General features: G+C 38.0%; 1 protein-coding gene across 1 annotated transcript; it reads right to left on the bottom strand.

The window, feature by feature from the left end:
• Positions 1 to 170: 170 nt before the first annotated feature.
• On the bottom strand, positions 171 to 26,488 carry unc119a2 (unc-119 lipid binding chaperone a2). Its single transcript, XM_084387465.1, has 5 exons — positions 25,788 to 26,488; positions 6,988 to 7,101; positions 5,542 to 5,641; positions 2,342 to 2,514; positions 171 to 1,699 (listed from the first exon to the last, which is right to left on the bottom strand). Exons 1-5 carry the CDS (start codon positions 26,083 to 26,085, stop codon positions 1,587 to 1,589), a joined length of 798 nt encoding a protein of 265 aa, XP_084243591.1. The 5' UTR covers positions 26,086 to 26,488; the 3' UTR covers positions 171 to 1,586.
• Between the last annotated feature and the right edge of the window lie 167 nt (positions 26,489 to 26,655).

Raw genomic sequence — 26,655 nt, 5'->3', positions numbered from 1 at the left:
ACAAAAAAAAAACAAATTTAACTATAGTGTATATTAAAATTCAAATACAATAAAGTATCTAAATTTGCTAGTGAAAAACAATAAGAATTTGTTCAAAATAATTGTTTAAGATGACAAATGGCTATAAGAAAATAAAGACACCTTCAGTAATTTCCAAAAAAATCAACATATACATTTATTTCTCTTTTATTCCACACTGGCGTTTGAACGGTCCAAAACATGTTTCATTTTCTCCCTTCTGAAAATCATTTACAATAAATCACAATTATAAATAAAGCTGTTACATGTCTGACTAGAAACATTTTTCAAGTTATTCCTCCATTTTACACACCTACACAAGTCCTTGAAAGCCTCCCCCTTATTCATAAACCAAAAACAGCGAGAGTTTCTTTAAAATCATCCTCCTAAATGCACTTTTTGCACTATGAATACAGGGATCCTTGGATAAGACGTAAAACCTAACCTCTGCTATGTGCACTAAACAGCTGTGAGGGCTCCGGCTCACTGGAATGTGTGATGGAGAGATGAGAAGAGACGCCATCTCTTGATCTCTTTGAACTACTCTTCTTTAGACAGCTGAAAACAGATATTTCTTTCCTATTGTTTTTTACGAAGACAAAAAGAAACCACACGAACCAGACGTTTGAAATGTCAAGGCTTGTAACATGTGCCGTGTTCCCTTTTCGGCAGACTTTTTTTTTTTTTTTGCACAAACGTTGTTTTATCTACACAACCTCTCGTTCGCAGTATGAATCATGTACTTTACGCAGACCTTTGGATGCAAAAGTTCCTAGTATCAACATATTCATGACGGTTGTGCACCATAAACTCCTTTTGAATTGATTTGACTTCATTTTTTGCTCGATTTTTGTTTTTATCCACACAAATAATCAACATCTTAAAATTAAGCAAGTTTGTTCACGTATCAAAATATATCTAATTAAACACAAATCTATCAATTAAGTCAAGGTCTCACCATAAAATCATATTATATTCTATTTAGGATGAAAAGTTCACAAGTATGAAATTCTGATGTAGCTTATTCTGACAGGGAAAGTAATACTCAACATCAACAATATATAGTCTTATTTGTGTTAAACCGTGAGGACGGCCCACTTAAGACGCCCCCCTCTCACTCACTGTCTCACACACACACACACACACACACACACACACACACACACACACACACACACGCACTCTGAATCAAACCCCCCACTCATACACACACACATGCGCACAATGAATAGTAAAACCTAAGTACCATTCACATTACAGTGCCTTGCCCATAAAAAACATGGGACTAGAGTGAATTTGCTCATGTTTGGGGTAAGTTACAAAATATAATATAATATCTATATTTGCTGATGTGAACAATGGCAGTGTGAAATCACAATAGGATATGTATGCATTGGACAAGACCTTATGATACGACACTTTAGATCTCAAAAACAGGCATGACCTGCAGTGCAGGTAGTCGTCTATGACACTGATTCGAGGAGGGCGTGACTGCTGGACAAAGACATGTGATTGGTTCTTAGGTCTGTCAGTCAAACTCTCTGCCTCAGTCCCGTCCCACCGCTGTCTTACGGGCCTCCGCTGTACGAGTAATCTGCTTTGTTGTGCATGACCAGCTTGTTGTCCACAAAATAGAAGCTGTCGGACTGCGTCTCGTAAGGATGGAGGACCATCTCACGTACTGAAATAAAAGAAAACACGTCAGAGAGCTCAAATCACCATTGAGATATGCAGATAATGTGATAATTATGAAGCTTTTTTAAAAGCTCATAGATGCTGTTAGGTCAATGACATGATGTTCGTTACTTGTCTGGGTCTATTCATCTATTAAAAATATATATTTAAAAAGCAATTAATGCATTCAATGACTCGAAGTAAAAAAACGGTTTTGATATTATAATGAACCTTATTAAAAGGATGAAATCCTTGAAATAAAAATTAAGTGCAACGTATCATTTTCACAAGTTTTAATTTTAAGTTAAAAGAAATTACATACACATATGCTGTGTGTGTGTGTATATGTATATATATATATATATGTATATATGTATTATGTTCAGATTCATAATCAGTAGGGTGAAGTTACTATGAAGTGAATCTATGCAGATTATCATTATATATTTGCATAGACATTTGTATTTGAACTAAATACCACAGGAATAAATTGCGTTTAAAATATATCAAAATAGAATTCATTTTTAATTCTAGTAATATTTATTGACTTTTTACGGTATTTTTGATCAAATAAATGCTGCCTCTTTGAGCATAAGAGACTTCTTTTATTACAAAAACAACCTCCGTTGACAATGTTGATGGCACTTACTGAGATCCTCTGAGAGCGGCGGGAACTCGTAGATGTGCTCACAGGTGTTCTTGCTGCTGGGGATGCAGAAGCCAAACTCAAAGTCGAAGCTCTTCAGCAGCTGTTCGCGGAAATAGTGCCTCTCAATCATCCGGAAGTTATTGATGGGGATGTCCCCTACTGTGAATTCAACACTAAAAACACAGAAACAAGGTAGACAAGATATTCAGCAGAGATCTGGCTCTTCAGTGTTCATTTATATGTAGTTTTTCACTTGGGGAAATTTAGATAGTTGTTTACTTATTAAACTTTTCCACGACTGTTCAGCATTCCTTTCCTCAATGCATTACGTGAACTGGATACATTATTTATAATGAGAAGCTTATTGCATCTCCCTCTACATTCTGCCCTTTAGCATGATTATGTGATTTATTCGACAGGTTTAATTTAGAGACATTATTTATGCTCTTTTTGTTGTGATTATTATGTCTGACCTTAATAAGCATGCGCCTGTTGTGGTGGAATATGAGACAGTTCAACTAATGAATATCAACTGTCTGTCCTTTAATGTGCTACTGAGTTTATTTTCTCGCTTTGCAAGAGAGGACAATATGATAGGACAGGACTCCAGTAATGATCTAATTATGCAAATATTTAATGATATTCTGCATGGGTTCATTTTTAGTAACTTTACTCTCCTGATTAATTTAACAGACATTTGAATTTGAACAAATATAGTTTTGATTGGTTGAACCTGACCTAGGAAAATGGTGCATTAAAGGGCAACATACATTACCATTCAAAACGTATTACTGCGAGTCCTATAGAAATCATTCTAATATGCTGATTTGGTGCTAAAGAAACATTTCTTATAATTATAAATGTTGAAAACAGTTGTATTGCTTAATATGTTTGTGAAAACAGTGATGCATTTTTCAGGATTCTTTGATGAGAATTGTAAAAAATAGAAATCTTTTGTAACATTATAAAATGCCTTGTCTTTACTGCCCTTGATGAATCAAATTATTCATTTCTTTCCTATACACGCTCCCCTGACACGTTATCAGGTACACCTGTTCAACTTCTCGTTAACGCAAATATCTAATCAGCCAATCACATGGCAGCTACTCAAAGCATTTAGGCATGTAGACAACATGGTCAAGACAATCTGCTGAGGTTCAAACTGAGCATCAGAAGAAAGGGGATTTAAGTGACTTTGAACGTGGCATGGTTGTTGTTGCCAGACGGGCTGGCCTGAGTGTTTCAGAAACTGATGATTTACTGGGATTTTCACACACAATCATCTCTAAGGTTTACAGAGAATGGTCTGAAAAAGAGAAAATATCCAGTGAGTGGCAGTTCTGTGAGTGAAAATGCTTTGCTGATGCCAGAGGTCAGATGAGAATGGCCAGACTGGTTCGAGCTGATAGAAAGACATCAGTAACTCTAATAACCACTTGTTACAACCGAGGTCTGTAGAAGAGCATCTCTGAACACACAACATGTCGAACCTTGAAGTAGATGGCAGAAAACCACTCCTGTCTGATGAGCAGAGGCGGACAGAGTACACAGCTTCATTACTTGAGTAAAAGTACAGATACCCCTTGCTAAATTTTACTCAAGTACAAGTAAAAGTACTACAGTCAGATGCCTACTTAAGTAAAAGTACTAAAGTACTTGTTTTTAAAAGTACTTGAGTATCAAGAGTACAAGAGTACATTTTCTAAATATTGCATTACTACTGCCACAGTGCTTACATTGGTAAACACAGCAAACACTTGAAGCGAAAACTATCATTAACTTGTTCAGAAAATTGAAATAGTCTGGCGAGGTGGGGCCACGGCTTGGCACATTCCCGGGATGCAATATTTTTTTTTTCCAGGATGGTAGGGGAAGACTCATGAATATTCATTAGGGAAGTCATCCCTGATTGGTCTAATGACCTACCCCTAACCCCACCCCTAAACCTACCTGTCACTGGGGGTCTTATGACCTCCATAACCCCGCCCCTAAACCTACCCATCACTGGGGGTCTTATGACCTCCATAACCCCGCCCCTAAACCTACCCGTCACTGGGGTTAAGACCAATCAGGGATGACTTCCCTAATGAATATTCATGAGTCTTCCCCTACCATCCTGGGAAAAAAAAATATCGCTCCCGGGATGGACCTGCTGCGTCTTCATCCATTGTTTCGTCCATGGTTTCGTCTCTTATCTAAATCTGACCATGGAGTTGACTTTGGCGGAAAGCTGAAGGTGATTGCTGATAGGCTGTCCCAATCAGTGGCGCCTGCACAATCCAATCACATTTGAGAGGGTTTCCGAGATGTTTCTTTTTTCCTTTTAGAAGAAGTAGTAACAGGTACTCGCAGTTATGGATAGAAATGTAGTGGAGTAAAGAGTACAATATTTGCCTCTCAAATGTACTTGAGTAAAGTCATGAGTACTCCCCAAAAATGATACTCGAGTAAAGTACAGATCCCTCAAAATTGTACTTAAGTACTGTACTCAAGTAAATGTACTCCGTTACTGTCCGGCTCTGCTGATGAGAACAGGAAACTGAAGCTACAATTAACACGGGCTTAGCAAAAATTGGACAATGGTAGGGTCAGAATTTGGCGTAAACAATATGAAAGCATGGATCCATCCTGCCTTGTATCAACGGTTCAGGCTGGTGCTTGTAGAGTAATGGTGTGGGGGATATTCTCTTGGCACACTTTGGGCCTCTTTGTAACAAATAAGCATATTTTTAACACCACAGCCTTCCTGAGTATTGTTGCTGACCATGTCCACCCATTTATGACCAGTGTACATCATCTGATGGCTACTTCCAGCAGGATAACACGCCATGTCACAAAGATCAAATCATCTCAAACTAGTTTCTTGAACATGTCAATGAGTTCACTATACTCAAATGGTCTCCAAAGTCACCAGATCACCTTTGGGATGTGGTGGAACAGGAGATTCGTATCATGGATGTGCAGCCGACAAATCTGCAGCAACTGTGTCATTCTAATTTCTAAATCTCTGAGGAATGTTTCCAGCACCTTCTTGAATCTATGGCGCGGAGAATTAAAGGCAGCCCAACACTGTACTAGCAAGGTGTACCTGATGAAGTGGCCGGTGTGTGAATGTGAATGTATTTTTGTAACTATATTACTAACCCAATACGTTTGAAATGGTAGTGTATACACTGACTAATTTTAAAAACTGTACTTACGTGGCTCCTACTTGACGTAGCCGTAAGAAAGCCGGTGTAAACTGATAACGTACAAACCGCCCAGCGTTTGGATCAACATCTCTTTTATCCCCTCCTTTATCTGAAAAAAAAAGAGAGACAAACATCACAATGAGAATTAAATTTATAACATAATTGATATACAGGTATGTGTCTGTTCATAATTGTATATGAAGGACTAAATCAAGAAAATATATATATATAAAAAAGCTGTGAATGCTGCAGGGGTTTTTTTTCTACAGCAAATGCACATCATTCACATTCACAGCACATTACTTCATGAATCACATCCTATTTCAGTCTTCTGTTCCACTTCAGTGAACGTCATGTGACTGCAGTACCACCTAGTGGTCAGAAAATTACTAATACCCCTTTATAACTCTGGAAATGGTTTTACCTAGTGAAATAAAACTTGGTATGTACACATTGGGTAAAAAAAAAAAAGACAAAAGAAAAGACCATTTCTCAGAACCTTTGAGCTGCTCTGCCTAATATTGTGCCAAATAGTATTGCTCATTTGTCAGTTCAGTCTGCAATGATGTGCCTGGCCCCATGATTGCAGCTTGTAGCTATATTATTTTTGTTATTTTATATTATTTTTATTATTTTATATTATTTTATAAGTGTTCATAAAAAGTCCTATAATAATATTTGTAATATACAAATGTCAAAAGCCAAATGACTAGTTAAATTACTAAATATTGTAAAATGTAACCTCGCGCTAACAAACACCTTTTTAGGGACAAAATATATCTGATATATTAGCATATCACATCTCACTGCTGCAGTGGATTATTAACTGATTAACACACTCAAACTTTTCTTTGCAATGTCAAATGTGAAGCCCACAAGTTTGTTACTCAACATTGCTAATTATAGGCCCAAAACTTGGACACAATTGTCAAAATCAAGCCAGCCTTTGTGCTAAGGTAATACAAGTTTGGCTTTTTACATGTACATGTACATGCACATGTACACACACAGTATATTAACTGTATAACTGTGTCAACTGTATATACAGTAGATTAAATACATGGGCCCTGTCCCAAATGGCACACTTCATATGCACTTTCGGTCTTGTGGACTTATAATGGCTTCCACGTGCGCGTGTCTGTTAAGTCCGTGAGACTGTAGGGTGTCCCATTTGTCATTTTAGGCCCCAGAAGGGTGCTCGTGAGTGCCCACTTTGCGGTAGATATGTGCCCTCGATGCGCACTTTTGCCGAGCCCGCACTGATGCGGACTCCGCAGCAGACTTCTTCCCGGCAGTCAAAGCGGCATTATGTCACGAAAGTGCGGACTCAGAGGAAGACCACGAGTGCTTAGGGTGCCATTTGGGACAGGGCCATAGATGTAAGACCCACAAGATCCAGTACACTCTCCATACTGCTGATCACATGACTGGAATCAGTAACCCGCTCACACTCACCTGTGGCTGGTGGTTTGGTGATCTCAAACAGTGTGGTTGCTGTCTCCATATCCCTGATCTTGAAACGTGTGAAGTCAATACTGTACACATTGTCTTCTGGACTACACAGATAGTCTGTGGGAAAAAGAAAAAAGAAAAAAATTAACTACATTTACAAATTAATATTCCTGTTCCCTACAATCAAAGAGCCACGGTTGTAATGATAATGTCAGCAGTTCAAATTGGTACCTTAATAATTTAGTATTACACAGATGTATAAGACAGCAGAGAGTTTACTTGGAAGCAAAGCCAAAAGTGGCCAAAAATGTATCTTAAAACAAAAATAAAATGTATAAATAAAAAACCTTTAATTATTTTATACGATAAAGAGCAAAAATGCAAAAAATAATCACAGACAAAACCGAAACAAAAAAACGTGCACAATTTGTCCAGATATTATAATTGCATTATTTAGGGTCCGTTTGCACGACACCATTTTCAACTAAAAACGTATGCGTTTTGCCCGTTCATTTACAATGGCGTTTTGGGCTCCTAAAAATGCAAACTTTTGAAAATGTGTTTTAAAGTGCACGTTTGAAAACAATACCATTATCGTCTCTGTGTAAACTACAAAAATGCAAATTTGTGAAAATGGTGAAATCATTTGCATGCGTATTACGTGTTCAGTCTACAGGCGTGTAGTGTTTCTTAGTGACATCGCCAACTACTGGCCTGGCAGCAGAATACAGCGTTTTTAATCGCTTTTGTGGATCTGTGTGAACGGGGATCGTTTTCACAACTTTGTCGCCTGTACACGAAAAACACAAAGGAAAAAGTACATAGTACATTTCCGTTTTTAGTACATCGTTGTTGTGTGAACATACCCTTAGACAGATTCTGTGATTTTAAGGGTTTTGATAAGCATTTAACATCCAGGGATGCAAACTCATCAGAGGCATTATTATGATTGCCTGATTACTAATATACACTGAATTCCAAATTCCAAAAAGAAAAAGTGTACTTTAAATATCCGGATGATGGACTTAACCAAAAATAAATAAATAAATAAATAAATAAATAAAGTGTGGAATGTTGGACACCATGCACTCAACTGTCCCAGCTTTAATTTATGTAGCGGAGGGGGTTTCAGATTCAAAATAACCGTATAAAATTCATACACTACATGGTTGAATACATAGTGCGTCATTTGGGACGCAACTAATGAACTTTTACCATGGCGATGACATTTGATAGCGAACACGTTAGCAGCAGTGTCCTAGACGTGACTGCACATGACTCCTAAATAAGAAAACACTGCAGTATGCTACAGATATCCATGCAATCACTCACTTTACATAGCATCTGTCATATCTACAACCAAAAATGACCTGGCCTGGCGCTTGACTTAAAGCGGCAGTGAAAACGGTCAAGATCTGTCTGTTTCAGACCTTCACTGTTACCACTAAGTTACCACAAAGTAAACACACATGAACTCAGTCCGCACTATTTTTGCTTCAGTAAACCCCACAACCATAAGAAGTGACAGTGCCAATTAGTGTTTGCTGCTCTGTAGGTAGTGCATTGTGGGTATGTTTTGCGAGACGTACCCATGAATTGTACACATCGGAATTCTGACTCATTCTTAGGCAGTTCATTAGAGATGCCAGAATGACTGTTCCCGTGGGATGTTGTTTGACAAATAAATTAGACCCTGCTTAGACAAACAGAGGCCACATTAAAAATAAGCCATTTCAAGTCAATAATTCAGTCATCACCCTTATGTTTTAAACAGAGCAATGGTAATCAATTAGTATTTTAGGCCAAGTGCTGCGATTCACAATTTCCTATTCAGAGCACTCAAACTTCAGGGTATTTATACAGTAGCAGTAGTAGTGGTAAATGAACACCAACTGAACCATGCTGGGCCGCGTTTCCCAAATGCATCGCAAACCTAAGTTGATCGTAGAACAATTGCCACCAATGGTCCCTACGATCAACTTAGGCTTACGATGCTTTTGGGAAACGCAGCCCTGGACAGATATAAAGATGGGAAAGGGAAAAACCCTATCATCCACAGCATTAAGTCTTGCAGGGACAAACAATAATGCGAATATGCAACTCATCAGGGCTTACACAATAGCAGCATTTCAATTGCAAATGAGCCATCTATTAAAATGCACAGTTGTTGCCACTTAATATTCAGATTTTGTGTGTGTGTGTGATTTCCTGAGCACACATTCTGGGGAGCGATCTGTCACATTAGGGCTAATGGTATTTAAGTTTCAAAATAAAGCGGTTTTCAGCTATTATTCTAATTGTCTCTCACATTGTAATAACACATCTTCTGTATAACAACTGATAACTGTTTTCTGAAAACTCAGGATGACGTAGTACTTGTTACACTATAAGAAAACCATTTGTAAACATTACCATCATAACACATTTTGCAACCAAATTTGTAAAAATGGAAGTTTACTTAATTTGTGGATCACTTTAATTGCCCATAACCAGATAGAAATTAGATTTAGCCAGACTAAAGATATGATGGAAATTGATTAGGGTGTTATTATTCTTACATCCATGCATTTCCTTCATATTTTCCCTTAATAAATAAAAATGTGGTCATTTCTTCTTGTATGCAATAGCAAGCGATGTTAAAAAGTCAAATTGTGAAAGAGTATTAATGTGCAATGGCATTTTCTAGTAATATATAACGTAATATTTTAATTGCTTCATCAAACTTGTGGTGACCAGGATTTGAATCCTGCTCAGATTTGCCCTTGTCTTGTATGGATTCATTAATTATGTCAAATAGATGCAATGAAAGAAGTAAAAAAATTTTTTAAGTTGTTTAAAAAGGCTTAATTGCCTGTAATACTATTGCAAAATGACAGAATTGGTTAAATTAGTGCACATCAACCCAGCCACAACTTTTAAAGTTGCTAAAGTGTCAATTAAAGAATCATGGTGAAGGACAGCGTTCTGAATGTTGACCGTACAATTCAGTTTATATGCATTTTGAGTTCTGTTGAAGAATAAAGCTTGCCAGGAAATGTATAGACTTGTATGACATTAAATTGGAGACATTAACCAAAAAAGCTCACACGTTATATTGGCTTCAGCGACCTGAACCGCACTGTCTTCATAAGGTTATTTGCAAATTACTCAATATACCACAAAACCCTATTTGCAACACATTAATTCTAATATACCATTTAGAAAGAATGCATCTAATCTCATGTGTCTGCTTTTCTAAAGACAAACCCACATAAAATTGTCCACAATAACATGTTATCAACAACAACAAGATCCAGCCTATGAATGGATTTAACACAGCATGCATTCTAAATAAGCCCACCTGAAAGAAGGTGCATTCCCCTGGTCACATGCCACAGTTTAGCCCCTCCTCTCCGGACACTGTACATGTGGCTCCCCTAAGAGCCCAGGGCCCAGATTAGGCCCTAAGCAGCTTAAGGCGTCTCAGCATGGCAGGGGCGGATTGGGACGCGATCAGGAGATTTAAATGGCAGGCAGGTTTTGAGTACCTCTCTCTCTGCTGCACTACACTGTGATGTAACTACAACTGACCAAACACAGTCCTCAATCATACATTTTCCCATCTGGTTTTGTAATGGCATTAACCACACAGCACAGAAAAACAGACTCTGACTGACCTGAATGAAATGCTGTCTGACCCATAATGCAAACATAGAGCTCTCTAGAATAAATGTTGGCAGCATATCTGTTGGCCAATCAGAGGTTTTTAAGTTAGACAAGTTCTAGTTCTGCACGCTCATGAATCATTATATCCAACTAAGTATAAACGTCAATAATAGATTCTAGATAGATTGCACAGTTTCATGGATTATAACGGGAGTTTTTGCAACCGTATTTAAATGCATGATTGAATCTGATAGACAGTGCTAACCACAGCATTGGACGGAACAAAACAATCTGATACTGTATGCAAAATAACAGAACTGCCCCTTTGTTGTTCACTTTTCAAATCAGTGACTTTTTACATTATAAATTACAGATTTGTTTAAATATAAAACATTTGTTTTATGATCTGTCCTGACAGCGATTCTTTTTTTAATTCACAAAAAGGATGAGATTATTACAAACGGTCTCTTTGCATTTATTGTCAGTATTGGGCTCTCAGTTCCCATGGGTAGGGTACTTTGTATAGTGTGTGAGGATGATCGTGTTCGTCCGCCAACACCGAAGACCATTTTTGAGCCAAGAAAAACCCTGTATATTGTACATATGGTGAAAAGTGATCTACAAATAAATGTGAATTGAAAATGTGAAAAATGTAATGCTAGTCATCTGATTCATTGCTCTGTTGCATAAAAGCTGCTATTTTGGAGGTTGCTATTTTTATGACGACATTTTCCACTTTGCCCCTTACAATCAGTTATGAGATATGCAAGCATTTTTGAATACATGCAAGTATAAATGAGATTTCACAGTAATGACAAAACTATTGACTTCAGTGGCGGCTCGTCAGGGGAGGCACATCAGCCTAGCCAAGATTTTGAGGTGAAAATAGGAGAAGGACGATTTAATGTTAATAAAATTCCCAGTTATTTATTCCATTTCATGGCTCAAAATGTGTATTTTTTCTTGTAATTTCACCGCTAACATGTTAATGAAATGGAAAGCACCGCTTTTCTTTCACGGACGTGCCGAATCTGCCGACATAATTACAACCGCAAAGGGATAGAGAGGGCAAATCCATAGCCGGCCTCTTTTAGGCCTCTTGTGCCTCAGCTGGTAAAAAATAAATAAATAAATAGCCAATCACCATTGAGTGTTTCACCTTCAGCACTTGAGAAAAGTTACATAGCTGGGGAGGCTAGCCTCCCTCGGTATATCAACCAATCATCGAAAACACGTAAATTACGTGAGATTAGTTTGAACTGCTACTGCTACCCTGATAATATACCACCAACTACATTAATTGTGGAGAGTTGCGATATTGAATATTTGATTGCCAACAAATTTGAAGGAAAACTCCATGCTTAAAGGGATACTCCACTTTCTTTGGAAATAGGCTCATTTTACAACTCCCCCAGAGTTAAACAGTTGAGTTTTACCATTTTCGAATCCATTCAGCCGATCTCCGGGTCTGGCGGTACCACTTTTAGCATAGCTTAGCATAGATCATTGAATCGGACAAGACCATTAGCATCTCTCTCAAAAAAATGACCAAAGAGTTTCGATATTTTTCCTATTTAAAACTTGACTCTTCTGTAGTTACATCATGTACTAAGACCGACGGAAAATGAAAAGTTGCGATTTTCTAGGCTGATATGGCTAGGAACTATACTCTCATTCCTGCGTAATAATCAAGAAACTTTGCTGCCGTACCATGAGTCCAGCAGGCGTAATGATATGACGCAGCGCCTGAAAATAGTCCCCAGCTCAGTAACTTCCAACGTGACCGGGACTAAGTTTGTGTAACCTATTAGACCTATTTTCAGGCACTGCGTCATATCATTACGCCTGCTCGACTCATGGTACGGCAGCAAAGTTTCTTGATTATTACGCAGGAATGAGAGTATAGTTCCTAGCCATATCAGCCTAGAAAATCGCAACTTTTCATTTTTCCGTCGGTCTTAGTACACGATGTAACTACAGAAGAGTCAAGTTTTAAATAGGAAAAATATCAAAACTCTTCTGTCATTTTTTTGAGAGAGATGCTAATGGTCTTGTCCGATTCAATGATCTGTGCTAAGCTATGCTAAAAGTGGTACCGCCAGACCCGGAGATCGGCTGAATGGATTCGAAAACGGTAAAACTCAACTGTTTAACTCTGGGGGAGTTGTAAAATGAGCCTATTTCCAAACAAAGTGGAGTATCCCTTTAAGCTGGATATATAGGCTACAGCAATCAGCTTTACTGAACGGCCCAACACGCTCTTTTAACACGGACATTTAAGAAGGGATGGATGTTTGCTTCAAGTGATGGGCTAGGTGAGTGAAATTATATTTGTATTATCTTGCTGTATGTGTGTAATTTTCTGTCTAAAAGTGACCAAAAAGCCCTTTAAAGCAGTTAAGCAAATAATAATAAACATCATCGTCATTATCCTCCTCGGCAAGGGATCCTCAGACATTACAATTTAGTGTGCCGCCTCTATTTTAAAACCCACGAGCTGCCACTGATTGACTTACATTTCAATTCATTCTAGCAGGGGTGGAGAACATGGTGAGAGCATCAAAAGCAGAGAAATGCTTAACTTTATGCAAAAGAAAGGCAAAAAAAAAATGTGTAGAGCAGCTAATCCTAGATGTCTGTCATAAGACTTTCAAAACCTGCTTTGAGGCGTGAGTTACAACTGCACTAGGTGATTACATTCATTCAGAGACTTTTATAATAACTGACTCATCTTAAACCCATTTAATAATCTGTGCAGTGAATGACGGCGATAGTAATGAGGATTAACGCAGAGATGTAATTCCTCAGCATCCGCTACATAACAACTAACACCTTTAGAGCAACACAAATTAATTTAACATCGACTTCTGTTCACTGACTACAAATTACACTTTGTACAAAATCACCTCTCCACTCCATCGCTCCATCTGGCTATTCATCTATGGCAGATTTTTGTCCAAGAGAGACACAGAGACTGATGGAGTCTGCGTGAGTTTGGCTAGAAATGTGTGTAGCAGTACATTAATAAGAGGTGACCAGTAATCCGCTCTCAGGCACATCGCCCAGATCAGTGAGGTAATGCACAGAGTAGCAGGTGTGTGTCTATGAGTCGGGAATGAGCCAGTGTCACACTAACATGTCTCACGGTGGGCGGCAGAGACAGAGCGTGCCGGAAGGGTTTTGCTCAACAGCTCCTGTAAGATACATGAATACAGCCAACGTTTTGTCAGAGCCATGGTCTAGGAGTTCCAATATTGAGCTGTGGTGCTCGTGCAAGCAATGATAAGTATTGAAGTATTGAATCCTACATAGGGTTCAATATTGTGCACTATATAGAGTCTACAATAATATCGTGTTTGTTGTTTTAACGATATGCAATCTGACATTAGAGTATGTCCCTCATTTTACAAGAGCACACCTAGCGAGTAAACGCATAGACTACTAGATGATGTAGTATAGTACGGCCATTCCCAAACTGTGATCCGTGGACCACTAGTGGTTCGTGAGGGTACTGCAAGTGGTCCGTGGAGAGGCAAAATAAAATATAAAATATTTTGAAAAAAATACTTTTATAAAAAGTTTGAAAACCCCTGGTCTAGTAGGTTAGACTAATGCACTTGAGCATTTAGAATGAACGCTTTCTGATTTAGTCTATTAAAATGCATTTAAAATGCCCCCAATATTCAAGATAAGGGGGCAAGACGCCTCTGTAAAAATGTGATATTGATTTTATATAACAGTTAAATAGACAAGTTAATTAAGTGACTTACATTTTTAGACACGATAGTGCCTGTTTTTGCTCTATTTCTTCATCGAAAATAGTTCCAAACAAAGCCACAGGACTTTCACGGGTGTTTTGTTACTGAATGAACGTGTCGTTTGAATGAATGATTCAATGACTCACTCATTAAGACGGTCAAATGCTTCATTCCTGAATGAATAAGCCGTTTGAATCGGTTGAGACTCAATGATACCGCCTACTGGCGGTTTTACCTTTACATTTAGAGTATCAATTCATTTTAAAATAATTTCAAATCTCAATATTCAATATTCAACGTTTTGTGTGTAAATGCCACTTAAGATGCAGCTTCTGTGTTTCCTCTGCATTGCAAAGATGAATTTTGTTGATACTGATTTCTTTTGATTGGTAACATTGTCTTATTCTAATGAAATGTATTGATTAAATGTAATCATTTGACTGAAGATGAAGCATACAGTTAATTAGGTTAAAAAAATTGCCCTTATAAAGGTAAAAATAGCCATAAAAAGGTCCATTTTAACTTAGGCTATTGGAAAAGATTTCGGTCACTGCTGTGAACTGACCACTTCACTGGTTAAAGATCTTTGTGCTCGCATGGATTGTGAAGATTTAAACTGGTATACAGAGATGTGTACGAAACATGACTGATTCAAATGAGAACATCAGTGCTTTTGTGACCTTTAGGCGCAAGCCACGCGCAACAACCACCTGTTTAAAACGTGCTGTGGATATGTTCATAACCATACTAGCCCAACCACAAAAATAACCACCAGATGTTTGCTACATTAAAGGAGTCTTAAAACGGAAAAACGGCTTGGTAACCGTATCATTCAGCAAAATAAACAACCACAAGGTCTGACAAAACTAAAATAAGTGAACAGCCATTCAGTAATCACTAATACAGACATGTAATTCTAAATTACAGTGTTTTTCTAACAAATGAACTTATAAAATATGTTCAGAGCAGGTAACCGAACATTAGAACTAGATGCTTCACCGTAAGTACAAACCAACCCTTAACTAGATAGCAGTTAGTTAACTATCACTAACTGACACATCTAGATTATTGATTCTCAACTGGTAGATCATGACCCTAAAACAGGTCACAGGTCAGTTCTGACAGGGTCAGCTGAGAACCACTGATCTAAATGACATTGAGTAGCCGCTCTGAATGTGACCAGAATATTTTGAAAGCATAAAGAGAACTTTAACTGTTTTGCACAGGCTTGCAACCCTTGTTCGCGCTTGCACACAAACAGGATGTAAAAACCTCAAAAAGTGCTTGGTGTTCTTATCACAAAAACACACATGCACATTGTAGGACGAGAGAACCTGATAGAGGTCACAATTACACATGTCCAGTAGATTTAGGCTCAGCTTTGTAAACGCCCAGCCAGGAAATTCGCTTCATGGCCAGCACAGACATGACCGCCGTGCCTTTGGCCGTTTTAGCGTGACCCTGGATCATCCTGCATTAGCATCAAGTAGCGCCGGGGTGAGAGGATAGGCCGCTGTGAGCACACCATGGAAACAAGAACAACAACATACTGGCATGACAGAGGAGTTTAAAGTGCTCAAAAAGAATAAAAAAAAAAACAAGACTCAAGTAAAAAAGGGCAACAGGAAGTCACAGGCAGTGGACTGTCTAAGAGTGCATTACGTGAACTCCCGCTCTTTCTTTGTGTGCACATCCTCAAGCATCACCACTCAAAACTGAACAAACCTGTGTCATTAAATAACCGTTCTCTGATTGCAGACTCTAGCAGTATACAAATATGTAAATATATGTAAATGACTCACACTGCAAGATTGGTTTCTCCAGTTTTTTTCCGCTCAACTGTCCTGCTTAAATACTGCTTGAATCATCTCAGTTTGTCTTAGGAATGCACCAATTTGGACAGTTTTGGGCAATTTTGCCAAAAAGGAAATTATGAAAATTACGAATTATAGGCAGATACTAAAAATTTCAGGCAAAAATACATTGATATCTGTATATACGCATATCTCGCGTTGTTATTATACAGAGAAACCTCTCAGCTCGAGATATAACGCAGCTTTTCTTACTCTTTCATTGCATATGAAATATTTAAAATTAAATATCAGTGTATGGAAATTCATCTAAGCATAAGGCAGAGTATGGTTCAACTTACTGGTTGAAACTCTTGTGGAAGTCTTAGGACCAAGAAATGTTCGTCCAATCATGGCATTCGGTCTGAATGGTGGTACAAGTAAGAGTTCTGTTAGTTGTTTACGTTCATTATTATTGAAATTGTATGTGCTTTGAGACCCGAGGTAATTTAACGCCGTTTCTTGTGACGCTTTGCAGACTCTGCTCTGGCTGTGCATGTTCATGTGTTCATGAGACGACGTGGCTTTGGGGACGCGCTGAAGGAAGGATGGGATCTCATGCTTTCAAAGCTAGCTTGCTATTGCTAGCCTCTCTGAAATTAAAATGTAGGGTGGGCAATCACGATTTGTTTGGGAAAACATTCATATGCGAATTTCATGCACAAATTAATGTGTATGCACACTTAGGGAATGACATCCATTGTTGTAAAGGTGCAGTACGCAATTTCTGAGAAACTGTTGATATTTGAAATCAACCCAATCAAACACACCCCTCCCTTCATTACTCCGCCCCCAAAATGCACAAACATGCAATGCAAGAGTGGATGTCTCTTTATCATAGTCGAAGTGAAGCAAAATAATGCTTCAATGACCCTCAAAACTGTCCTGTTACTTTAGCTAACATTACAGCAACAATATATTGGTACTGTGAAACATAGCAAAGCCAATGTTACTCACGTATGGAGTAGAAACAATTCAACCTCAGTCTATTTTTAGGCTCTCCTGCTTAGGTCTCTCCAGCGCTGGAAATCTTTTCTAATATTAACAGGGGTCCTAAAGCTCTTGGTCCTAAAAAACATCGAAGGTTGTCTGATAAAACATACAGTATAATACCATATACAGACCCTTTCCAAAAAATGTGAATATCATGGAAAAGTTTATTTATTTCCATAATTCCATTCAAAACGTTAAACTTCCATAGATTATAGATTCAGGGCCCACAACTTAAACGATTTCAAGTATTTAGTTGTTTATTTGTACATAATTTGGGTTTCCAGCTCATAAAACCCACGAAAACAGGATTTAATTTTTTTTTGAATATTACATGATATCGCACAGTAATTACACAGTGATACCATGGTCATTGATCCAGGTTTTGGTTATTTTGGCAGTGTGGGCAGGTGCAAATCCTGCTGGAAAATGAAGGAAGCATGAAGTGCTCTGAAAATGTCCTGGTAGACGGCTGCGTTGACTCTGGATTTAATAAAGCACAGTGGACCAAAGTCCTCTTTTCTGATGAGAGCAAATTTTGCATCTCATTTGGAAACCAAGGTCCCAGAGTCTGGAGGAAGAATGGAGAGGCACACAATCCAAGATGCTTGAAGTCCAGTGTGAAGTTTCCACAGTCTGTGTTGGTCATCGGCTGGTGTTGGTCCACTGTGCTGTCCACTCAACGCAGCCGTCTACCAGGACATTTTCAGAGCACTTCATGCTTCCTTCAGCAGACAAGCTTTATGGAGATGCTGACTTCATTTTCCAGCAGGATTTGCACCTGCCCACACTGCCAAAAGAACCAAAACCGGGTTCAATGACCATGGTATCACTGTGTAATTACTGTGTGATTTCATGTAATATTCTAATTTTTTGAAATCCTGTTTTCGTGGGTTTTATGAGCTGGAAGCCCAAATTATGTACAAATAAACAACTAAATACTTGAAATCGTTTAAGTTGTGGGCCCTGAATCTATAATCTATGGAAGTTCAACGTTTTGAATGGAATTATGGCAATAAATAAACTTTTCCATGATATTCACATTTTTTGGAAAGGGTCTGTATATTATTCAAAACCGAATAATGCTCAGTTGTCAAAAGGAACACATTTATCATCCTCCACTTCATCATCTCTGATCAGGCATTACGAATAGCTTTGCTCTGCGGTTCAAGGGGGATTGAATCTTTCACTACAGCGGGCCATGCTAAGGACACTGGGTTGCAAAGGAGTGGTGTACATTTTTAGCGCATTAAGCTCGGCAGATTAGCCATCTGGAATTTAGAGGTGCAGATATAGACACAGGAAATGGCAGACAGTGGAGAGAACCAAAGGGACAAGGGTCGCAGTCCACTCTCACCAGTTTTTTAAAGTCAAAACTAACAAAAAAATGGGAGGGGGGGGTGGGGGTTGGTAATAAGTCCTTAATTTATGTGATTACTAGTCTCATGGCATTTATGGCTCAAAACAAGCTGGTTGCAGAACTGAGCACAGAGTGTTTTTAACATTTAAAATGTTAAAGTCTCAGATCTTTGTGTGACAGATCTTTTCGTCCGTTTTTGGTGTAGGCCTACATCAAAATGAAACAGACTTTTGAAGAGGAAAAAAAGCAGCATAAGGTGATAAGAAAGGGACATGGTTTCAGGAGATAAAATGATTAGAGCAGTCCAGCATACATCACTAGAGATGTTTCCACTGTTGTTTCACCGGAAAATTGAGTTATGACACTGATCGAAAATCGAAACAAATTTAGTTTTGAAAAATGAAACGTATGCATGGATGAATCATTCACAATAAAATCAATAACATGCATTTACAAAATATTTTCATTTCATGCCATCAAACAATAGAATAACCTCACTACTACTAATTCAGTGACACTTCTCTTAATTTCATGAGGTAAACAAAAATCGTATTGTAAAGTAGCAGTTCTGTAAAAGTGGGTAAGACTAGGAGTTGAGGTAATAATCATTCTCGAGTATCTAAATATAGCAGTGTTTCATTTTTTTATTTTTTTTGCAGCAGAAGTCAAAGCTATAAAGTGTCTGAATAAATGGCAATAGAAACTGGATAGATTAACACATTTAGAAGAACAGAATTGGCATGAAACTGAAAACACACAAGCAGTCAAATCCGACCTAGAGTTAAGTGAGACGTTAAGCGAAAGAATATGCTTAGACGTCCAGTTAAGTCAAACAAACTGGCTTGGAAAAAAAATCCGAAGTGTTGTGTGCACTGAATGCAGTCTTACAGAATAGCAATGTAGTTGATGAATTTAGGAAGAGTAATGAGCTTTTTCCTGATTCGCTGGTCTGCTATAGTACAGCGTTCGTATAAATTACTTTCTGATAATTGTGTGCACAGAGTTGGAACAGAAACAGGATATTACATTTAAATAGGGAATGAGTACTGGAGAGGACAAGGATTTTCTACATGCACTACAACACCAAGTCCCTTAAAGTAGAATGCACTCATTTGCATTTATTTTTCATCAGATGTGGATAGTAATTCATGTACTTTTATTTTGAGTTCCAATAACCAAGAACGCTTTCTTACGGATGACTATCGTCTAAAACTGAGTGGAATAGCTCGAGAATCTAGATGTAGATACGGTGTCTGTTTAAAACAAAGAACAAGGGAGAGAAGTGAAAAGAATCAAGATATTGAGCCCAAAGAACTGTGTGTGTCCTAATGCAGTTTAGTGATTTTCAAGAATCTGAAGAGCTCTGGGATTGATCTTATAAAATAATTATTATTATGGCCAACAATTGTTACATTAAAATCATAGTTCAAATAAGTTCAAAAAAGACATCAAAATATAATTATAATGTACAATTGGAAATATGTCCTGTTCAGACCTGTGCTGATAATTAAAGGCAGGGTAGGTGATTTGTTCCAGAAATACTTTGTTTTGCTGGTTGAAAGTCTCTTCACATCCTGACAGCAATCACTAGGTTAAGTGGTCTAAATGTATTTATATGTATATATCGTATGTGGAAGGTGTAGGACCATAAAATGTTCGTCCAATCATTGAATTCGGTCCGAATGCAATGATACGATGTCCTACCTGCCTGTCAAGGGATGCATATCCCTACCTCCACGCACCTGCTCGTGCAGACATCACACATCATCAGCACGTTTCATTTTATGGGCCCGTTCACACAGAACACGTTTTTGCTTTGAAAAACACCAGAAGCGGGCTATGGAATGGGGACAAAAATGCAAGGTCTCGTGATGCGTTTTTTAAAAGTTGAACTGATTTTAACTTGAGTGCCGCTGCAAGACGCGAGCGCAGCGGTTACACACGTCCTTCTAGCGCATTCACACAGAAAAACAACGGAAAAGTAGTGCATTGGAATGGAAAACCTTGTTCTGTGTGAACGGCCTCTAAGCCAGACTTCAGTCAACCGAAACAGCAGCCACCTTCTACAGTTCCTCCTGAACCAAAACAACGAGCTTATGCTGCGTTCACGCCATAACTGTAATTTGGAAGAGATGGAAACTTGTGTGACGTTACACTCGGAGCGGTTTGACTGGACTTTTTGAGTTTCAATGATTCTGCAGCAGTCAGGTGGTACAGGTCAGTGCTCTTTAAGCTGTTTATACTAATGTTATTGTGCTTTGAGACATGAGGTAGTTTAACGCCGCCTCTCGTGAAGCTTTTGTTTGCTCCCTGCCGTATGCGTTCATGTGTTTTGGAGGAGACGTGGGTTTGGAGACGCGCTGAAGCTAGCTCGCTATCGCTAGCCTCTCCAAAATTACCTACCCTACCTTTACCTTTAAAACAAAGGCTAATACAAGCTTTATGTTATGTTACACTAATTGTAAATTGTTGTTTGATGCTATTTACACTTTGTGCAAATAGATACCATTTGCACCTCAGCGCATCTAGTACATTAGAAAGCAGTATGCATAAATAACGTAATATTCAGTGTATATAGTTATATTTATTAAAATCATAAATGGATGCTGCATTATTGAGACATTACTTGTCCCTATCCCTAAAAAGTCCTCCCCTACACCTGCCCTATAACCTTACCTGTTAAACACTATTCCCACTATTAAATACCCATTAGGTACTATGGGCCAGACTCCAAAAAAGCGCTGATGGGAGTGGAAAGTTCTGCGCGTGATCAACTGACGACGTGCAAATTAAAGAATCCAGATCATTTCCAAAATGACCAACGCAATGTACCAAGAGCAGCACAAGTTAGCGTCTGCTTTAAGACATGATTTTTATTGGGAGGTGGCGCAAACACCAGTAAAACTTTAGTAAATAACCTTGCATGATTAATTTGCATCTGAAATGGAAACTCATACAAATGCATACGCAATGAGGTCAGCTGCAGTGTCCATTTTTCACTGCGTGTCTTTAGTAAAAATCCTGACAGTAGTTTTTTTTAATACCAAAAGAGGGATTGCACTGTTAGTAAATCTGGTCCTAAATTTCCACTTTTCGAATATTTTCTTAATTTTTATTTTAAATAAACGCCTCTTGGAGCTCATGAACATGCATGTTAGCCAGGGTGATTTTCAAAGCAATTCTGACAATGAAGTGCAGGTATTAAAGCAAAGACTTTAGTCAGTGGAGCCAAAGGGCTACACTTCACGAGAAAAGGACGGGGGGGGGGATTGTTCGTCTTTAGCACTTAGAGACTGCAGTGTGTGGATCATTGTCATTCAGACTGAATATATGAATATTATATTTATATTTTTCAAGGTTCAGAGTTAAATTTATACTGTCTGTATATTTTATTCAATTTGGCCTCGAGACAAATAGGTCAAGGGTATTTTCTCGCCAAGAGCCATGTTTGATTTGTTTAGTTAAAGGACGGACTTCTGAAATAGTGCCTAACTTAGTCTAAATATGAATAAGTTACCCAATTTTTAGTAAAGCGTCATTTGGGACTAATTACCGTGAGCAAAGCTAACTGCAAAAAACAACAACAAAAAAGTCCATAGAACAGGCTACTCGCTTTTAATGGCCTAAAAAGCAAGTAACAAAGTTATTGGCCTGATAACGACATAATTTTGAGACCGTCATGCTCAGGAATGACACTACAAAAATGTAACAACAATGAGCTCATCGAACATCCTGTGACCTTCAAATACTTCCTTTTCCTGGTGCTGACTGTAGAAATTGTCATTTTCATATGTCAAATCCTCTGCAGTGACAGGAAATGTTGCTCAATACAAGGCAATTTGGAGATGACATAATTCCAACCCTAGACAAAAGCATCATCAAATGCAAATGAATAGAAGGCCAATGGTGAACAGATGGTGGAATAATCTAAAGTTTGAACCTGATGAACTTGGACTGGCTAGGAACTAAACTTTAGGACAATGTTTTGAGATCAAGCCTATATTATAAATACATCATACATGCAAAAAAAATATATATTTTAATCATTTTGAATGATTTTACTCTTATATTAGTGCCATTGAAAACATTTCAACATATAACTGCTTCTCTAAAGCTCCAGGTCTCCAGGAAACTCGCTCTTAATGAGGATAAGGGTCTCCTGCTCCACCTTCATTGGTTTCCATGGTAAGAATCTCAACATATGCCTCGACAATTACTGAGCAAGCAATGCATTATCTGAAGGTGCTAATATTGGTCAGTCTGAGAATAATCAGGTGCCAACACGTGTTTTCCTCCCCTCTGTCAATTGCTCTCAGAAGATCTGTCATGTTAATGGCTCAGCAATAGAATTTTAATAGAAATGATTAATATAGCATTGATATAAATGATATTAGAATAATTTTTCGTAAAATGTCTTTAAAGCATGAGTGAATAACAACGAAAAGACAACAGTGGAACCATTTTGCATGTTGACTGATCAAAAGGAGGAGGACAAGATTTTTGTGCACTAAAATTCCAGTAATCAGAGCTGAGGTTTGACTCGCTTGATGAGTCAGAGCGATTTATCGAAAGAAAAATATGACTTGTGTTCTGTGAGAAAAGGCACAGGTTTGTTGCTTTGAGTGGGCAGGATTTTTCAGATGTTCAGAGAGGGCCAACGGGCTTATGAAGTCAAATACTGCAAACAGGTGAAATTATGTAACTGCTTTGAGCAAATAAATATGCTGTTTGAGTGACTAGAAACAAACACGTACTGCATTTATAGGGCACATTACAAACTTTCCACAAAAGTGGAAAGACAAAGCCCAGACCCTGATGCTTATTTACATATGTCACTTTACCATTGTATGGTGAACAGGGTTATGGCGGTATGATATGATTTTCGAGCAAGAGTTTATTCATTTTTATTATTGTTGTCTAATAATAAATGAATATATAAATAATTATTAATAGCTGTTTTGGGGTTACATAATTATTGTAAATTAAATACCTGATAAATTTTACATTAGAAAACAGGTGTAATTAATTATTTTTTAAATGCATTTCTTTTTATTGTAACTAATAATGCAGTCAAATTTATATATTTATATATCTCTATCTATCTATCTATAAATATATATATATAAAATAATATATATATATATATATTATAATATATATATAAATATATATATATATAAAATAATAATAATAATAATAATTATTATTATTATTATTATTATTATAATTTTTATATATATATATACATACACACACTAATGACAGCACTAGTAACTAAACATAATTTATCATTTTGCATGGCAAAAATATTGACGGGCAAGTAAAAATCTGATTTTTGTTTAAAATGCTTGATTTTTTTTATTATTGTTGAAAGTAATTTTAAATATTTAGCATCTGGTCATTATCAGTTACTTGATATCATCTTCATTTGATTTCGAACATAACTGGAATACTAAATTCTTATTAAAACAATTAAAATATCTTTCCTAAATAAATTATAAAAGCCTACTTGGAACCATCCAGAGGTGTTGGTTGACAAGCATGTTCATAGCGGAGTCAGGTCATTCATACATGGGGAATAATGATATTTTGAGGAAAAAATGGCTGCTAATGTAGACTACAATTCATTAGCAAAGACTGTGTACATAAATAAACAGGAAACAGAAAGGTCGAGACAAAATGAGACAGAGGTGACGCCAGAAAAGTGAAACGGCAGCCGCAAGTTCAAACCAATCCAGTCCAGAGGTGGGGCTCTTAAAGTATGTATTGTGTTTACTGTAAATAGGTTATATGGCGCACGTTTGTTGTTTTCAAATAACATCTTCGAACTCGAACGTTTTCTGTTCGGTTTTGTCATTTTCCCGCCGATACTATACACTCTTATTGTAGATTTATACATCATAAACATGAACACAAAAACAACTTTAGTGCATGGTTTAAAAAGTCTTTAAAGCACTTGACTGTAAGATAACTAACAGTTAAAGGGTTAGCTCGCCATCCTAGGTGTACAGTATATGACTTTATTCTTTCAGCCAAACACAATCGGAGTTATATCCTGGCTCCTTCAAGCTTTATAATGGGAGTGAATGGTAACGTGAGATTTTGAAGCCCAAAAAAGTGCATCCATCCATCCATCATAAAACTAATCCAGGGGTTTAACAAAGGCCTTCTTACAAAAACGCATCACTTCATAAGGCCTTTTAACCAACTGGATTTGTATGGATTACTTTTGTGATGGATGGATGCATTTTTTTAGGCTTCAAATCTCAAGTTACCATTCACTCCCATTATAAAGCTTGGAATTTTTTTTTTCTTTTTTTTTTTTTTATAGAGCTCAGACTGTGTTTGGCTGAGAGAAGAAAAGTCATATATACCGGATGGCTTGAGGATGAGTAAATTATGGGGTAATTTTCATTTTTGGGTGAACTAACCGCTCAAGGCGCGCCAGAAGACAGGAGGAAGAGCCTGAACAGATTGAGGTGTGAAAATTTCAGAAATCCTTCACAAGTCCTGAATTCTCAAACTGGTTAGAATTAGGCATGAATATGATTGATTGATTGATTGAATAGAATGCACATTTTAGGAGCCATTTCTAAGAGGTTAGGATTACATGCAGCCTCTTCATAAAGAGTTCATGGGATGTGGATGTTGTATAAGACATTGCACAGGCCTTTAAAAAGAGTAATGGAGGGCTTATTGGCCACCTGTTACCTAATCATGCTTAGGACTGCAAGAGGAGGTTAATTATAGTTGATCCTTGGGAAGTGGCATTGCCCATGCCATTTATTTACTTCAATTTCCAAAGTCATCCATTAGCTGATAAGTTCAATTTCAGCAGTATTACCAGTAACCCTTATAATTTATAAAGGCCTTTAGATTGAGCTACACTGATGCACTGTAACGCAATATTTAGACACCAATATGTTGCTGGTTTGTATTTGCAACCAAATGCTTGCCTTAATCTGTTTCTCAAGCAAGTTATTTAATCATTCTTTGTTATTAAAGAAACCCAGTGATCGACTATTGCTACAATATGGCGATTACAGCATAGTGAAGTGTTCATAAACAAGAGGATCTGTGCTTACTCAAGTCTACTGAAACCCTGCGTTGATACAAAGCGCAACCTAGTCAATGGATTCCGACAATGTACGATGCTTGGCGAAATATTCCGAGTGTGTTCCGATCCACACGATCACTTACTTTCAGTGATCTTCTGCAATCCCAGCACATCCTCCGGGCTGATCGTTTTGTTCCCGAGCAATTCCACTTCTGTGGTTACGGGGACTCCGACGTCTGTCGTGTTGCAGCCCTTCTTGACTTTCATGGCCTCGGTTGAATCAGGGTTGGAGTTCGCTTGTCTGCCGCGGATGCTGTGGCGGTTGTTGCCGTTGCCGGTGTCTCCGCTGCTGCTGCTGCAACTACCGGGATTAACGCCGCCGGACTTCTTAGAGCTCGATGGGTCCTGGCTGTTGCCTGTGCTGGTACAAGAATAGCTCATTATCCGTTCCTCCTCCTCCACCCCCTGCTCCCCCGGTCTAGCAAAGACACAAAACAGTCACCCTCCCACACCCGAAGGGCTGAGCAGGTCGCCCGCTTAGAGGTATTTAAATCCTCCCGTTCTCCGCTCTCAGCCCGAATCTCTATCGCGCGCAGGCTGAGCTGTACTACTGCACGCGGGAGGGGGTCGCCTGCCGTTCAGTGGCGCACCAGCAACAGAAAATAGTCATTTGACTGACATAAATGACTGTTTTGAGTGCATAAAATTGTATCCCTGAGGACATTATGTTGGATAAAATCAGTCGTCGAGCCTGGACTGATTTTGTTCATTCTAGCATACCGTGTGCGCAGGATAGCTGTTTTGTATCTCCCTGTTTTTTGTGTGGTACGGCCCAAATTGATTCGTGAATTGTGTGAACGTGCATCTCAGATAAACAAGTCCAAACGAATCAAATAAATAAAACCCCAGCAAATGTGAGAGGTTGAAAAGCCAATCATATTAATTATATTTTTCTTAAAGAAAAAGGAAACTTTAACGCGATTAGTAAATATGAGCTTTTTGTTTATTTTT

Source organism: Rutilus rutilus, assembly GCF_951802725.1.
Source record: "Rutilus rutilus genome assembly, chromosome: 18".
Lineage (NCBI taxonomy): Eukaryota > Metazoa > Chordata > Actinopteri > Cypriniformes > Leuciscidae > Rutilus > Rutilus rutilus.
Note: the sequence above shows the minus strand (reverse complement) of the source record. Positions and strands in the feature narration are given on the sequence as shown.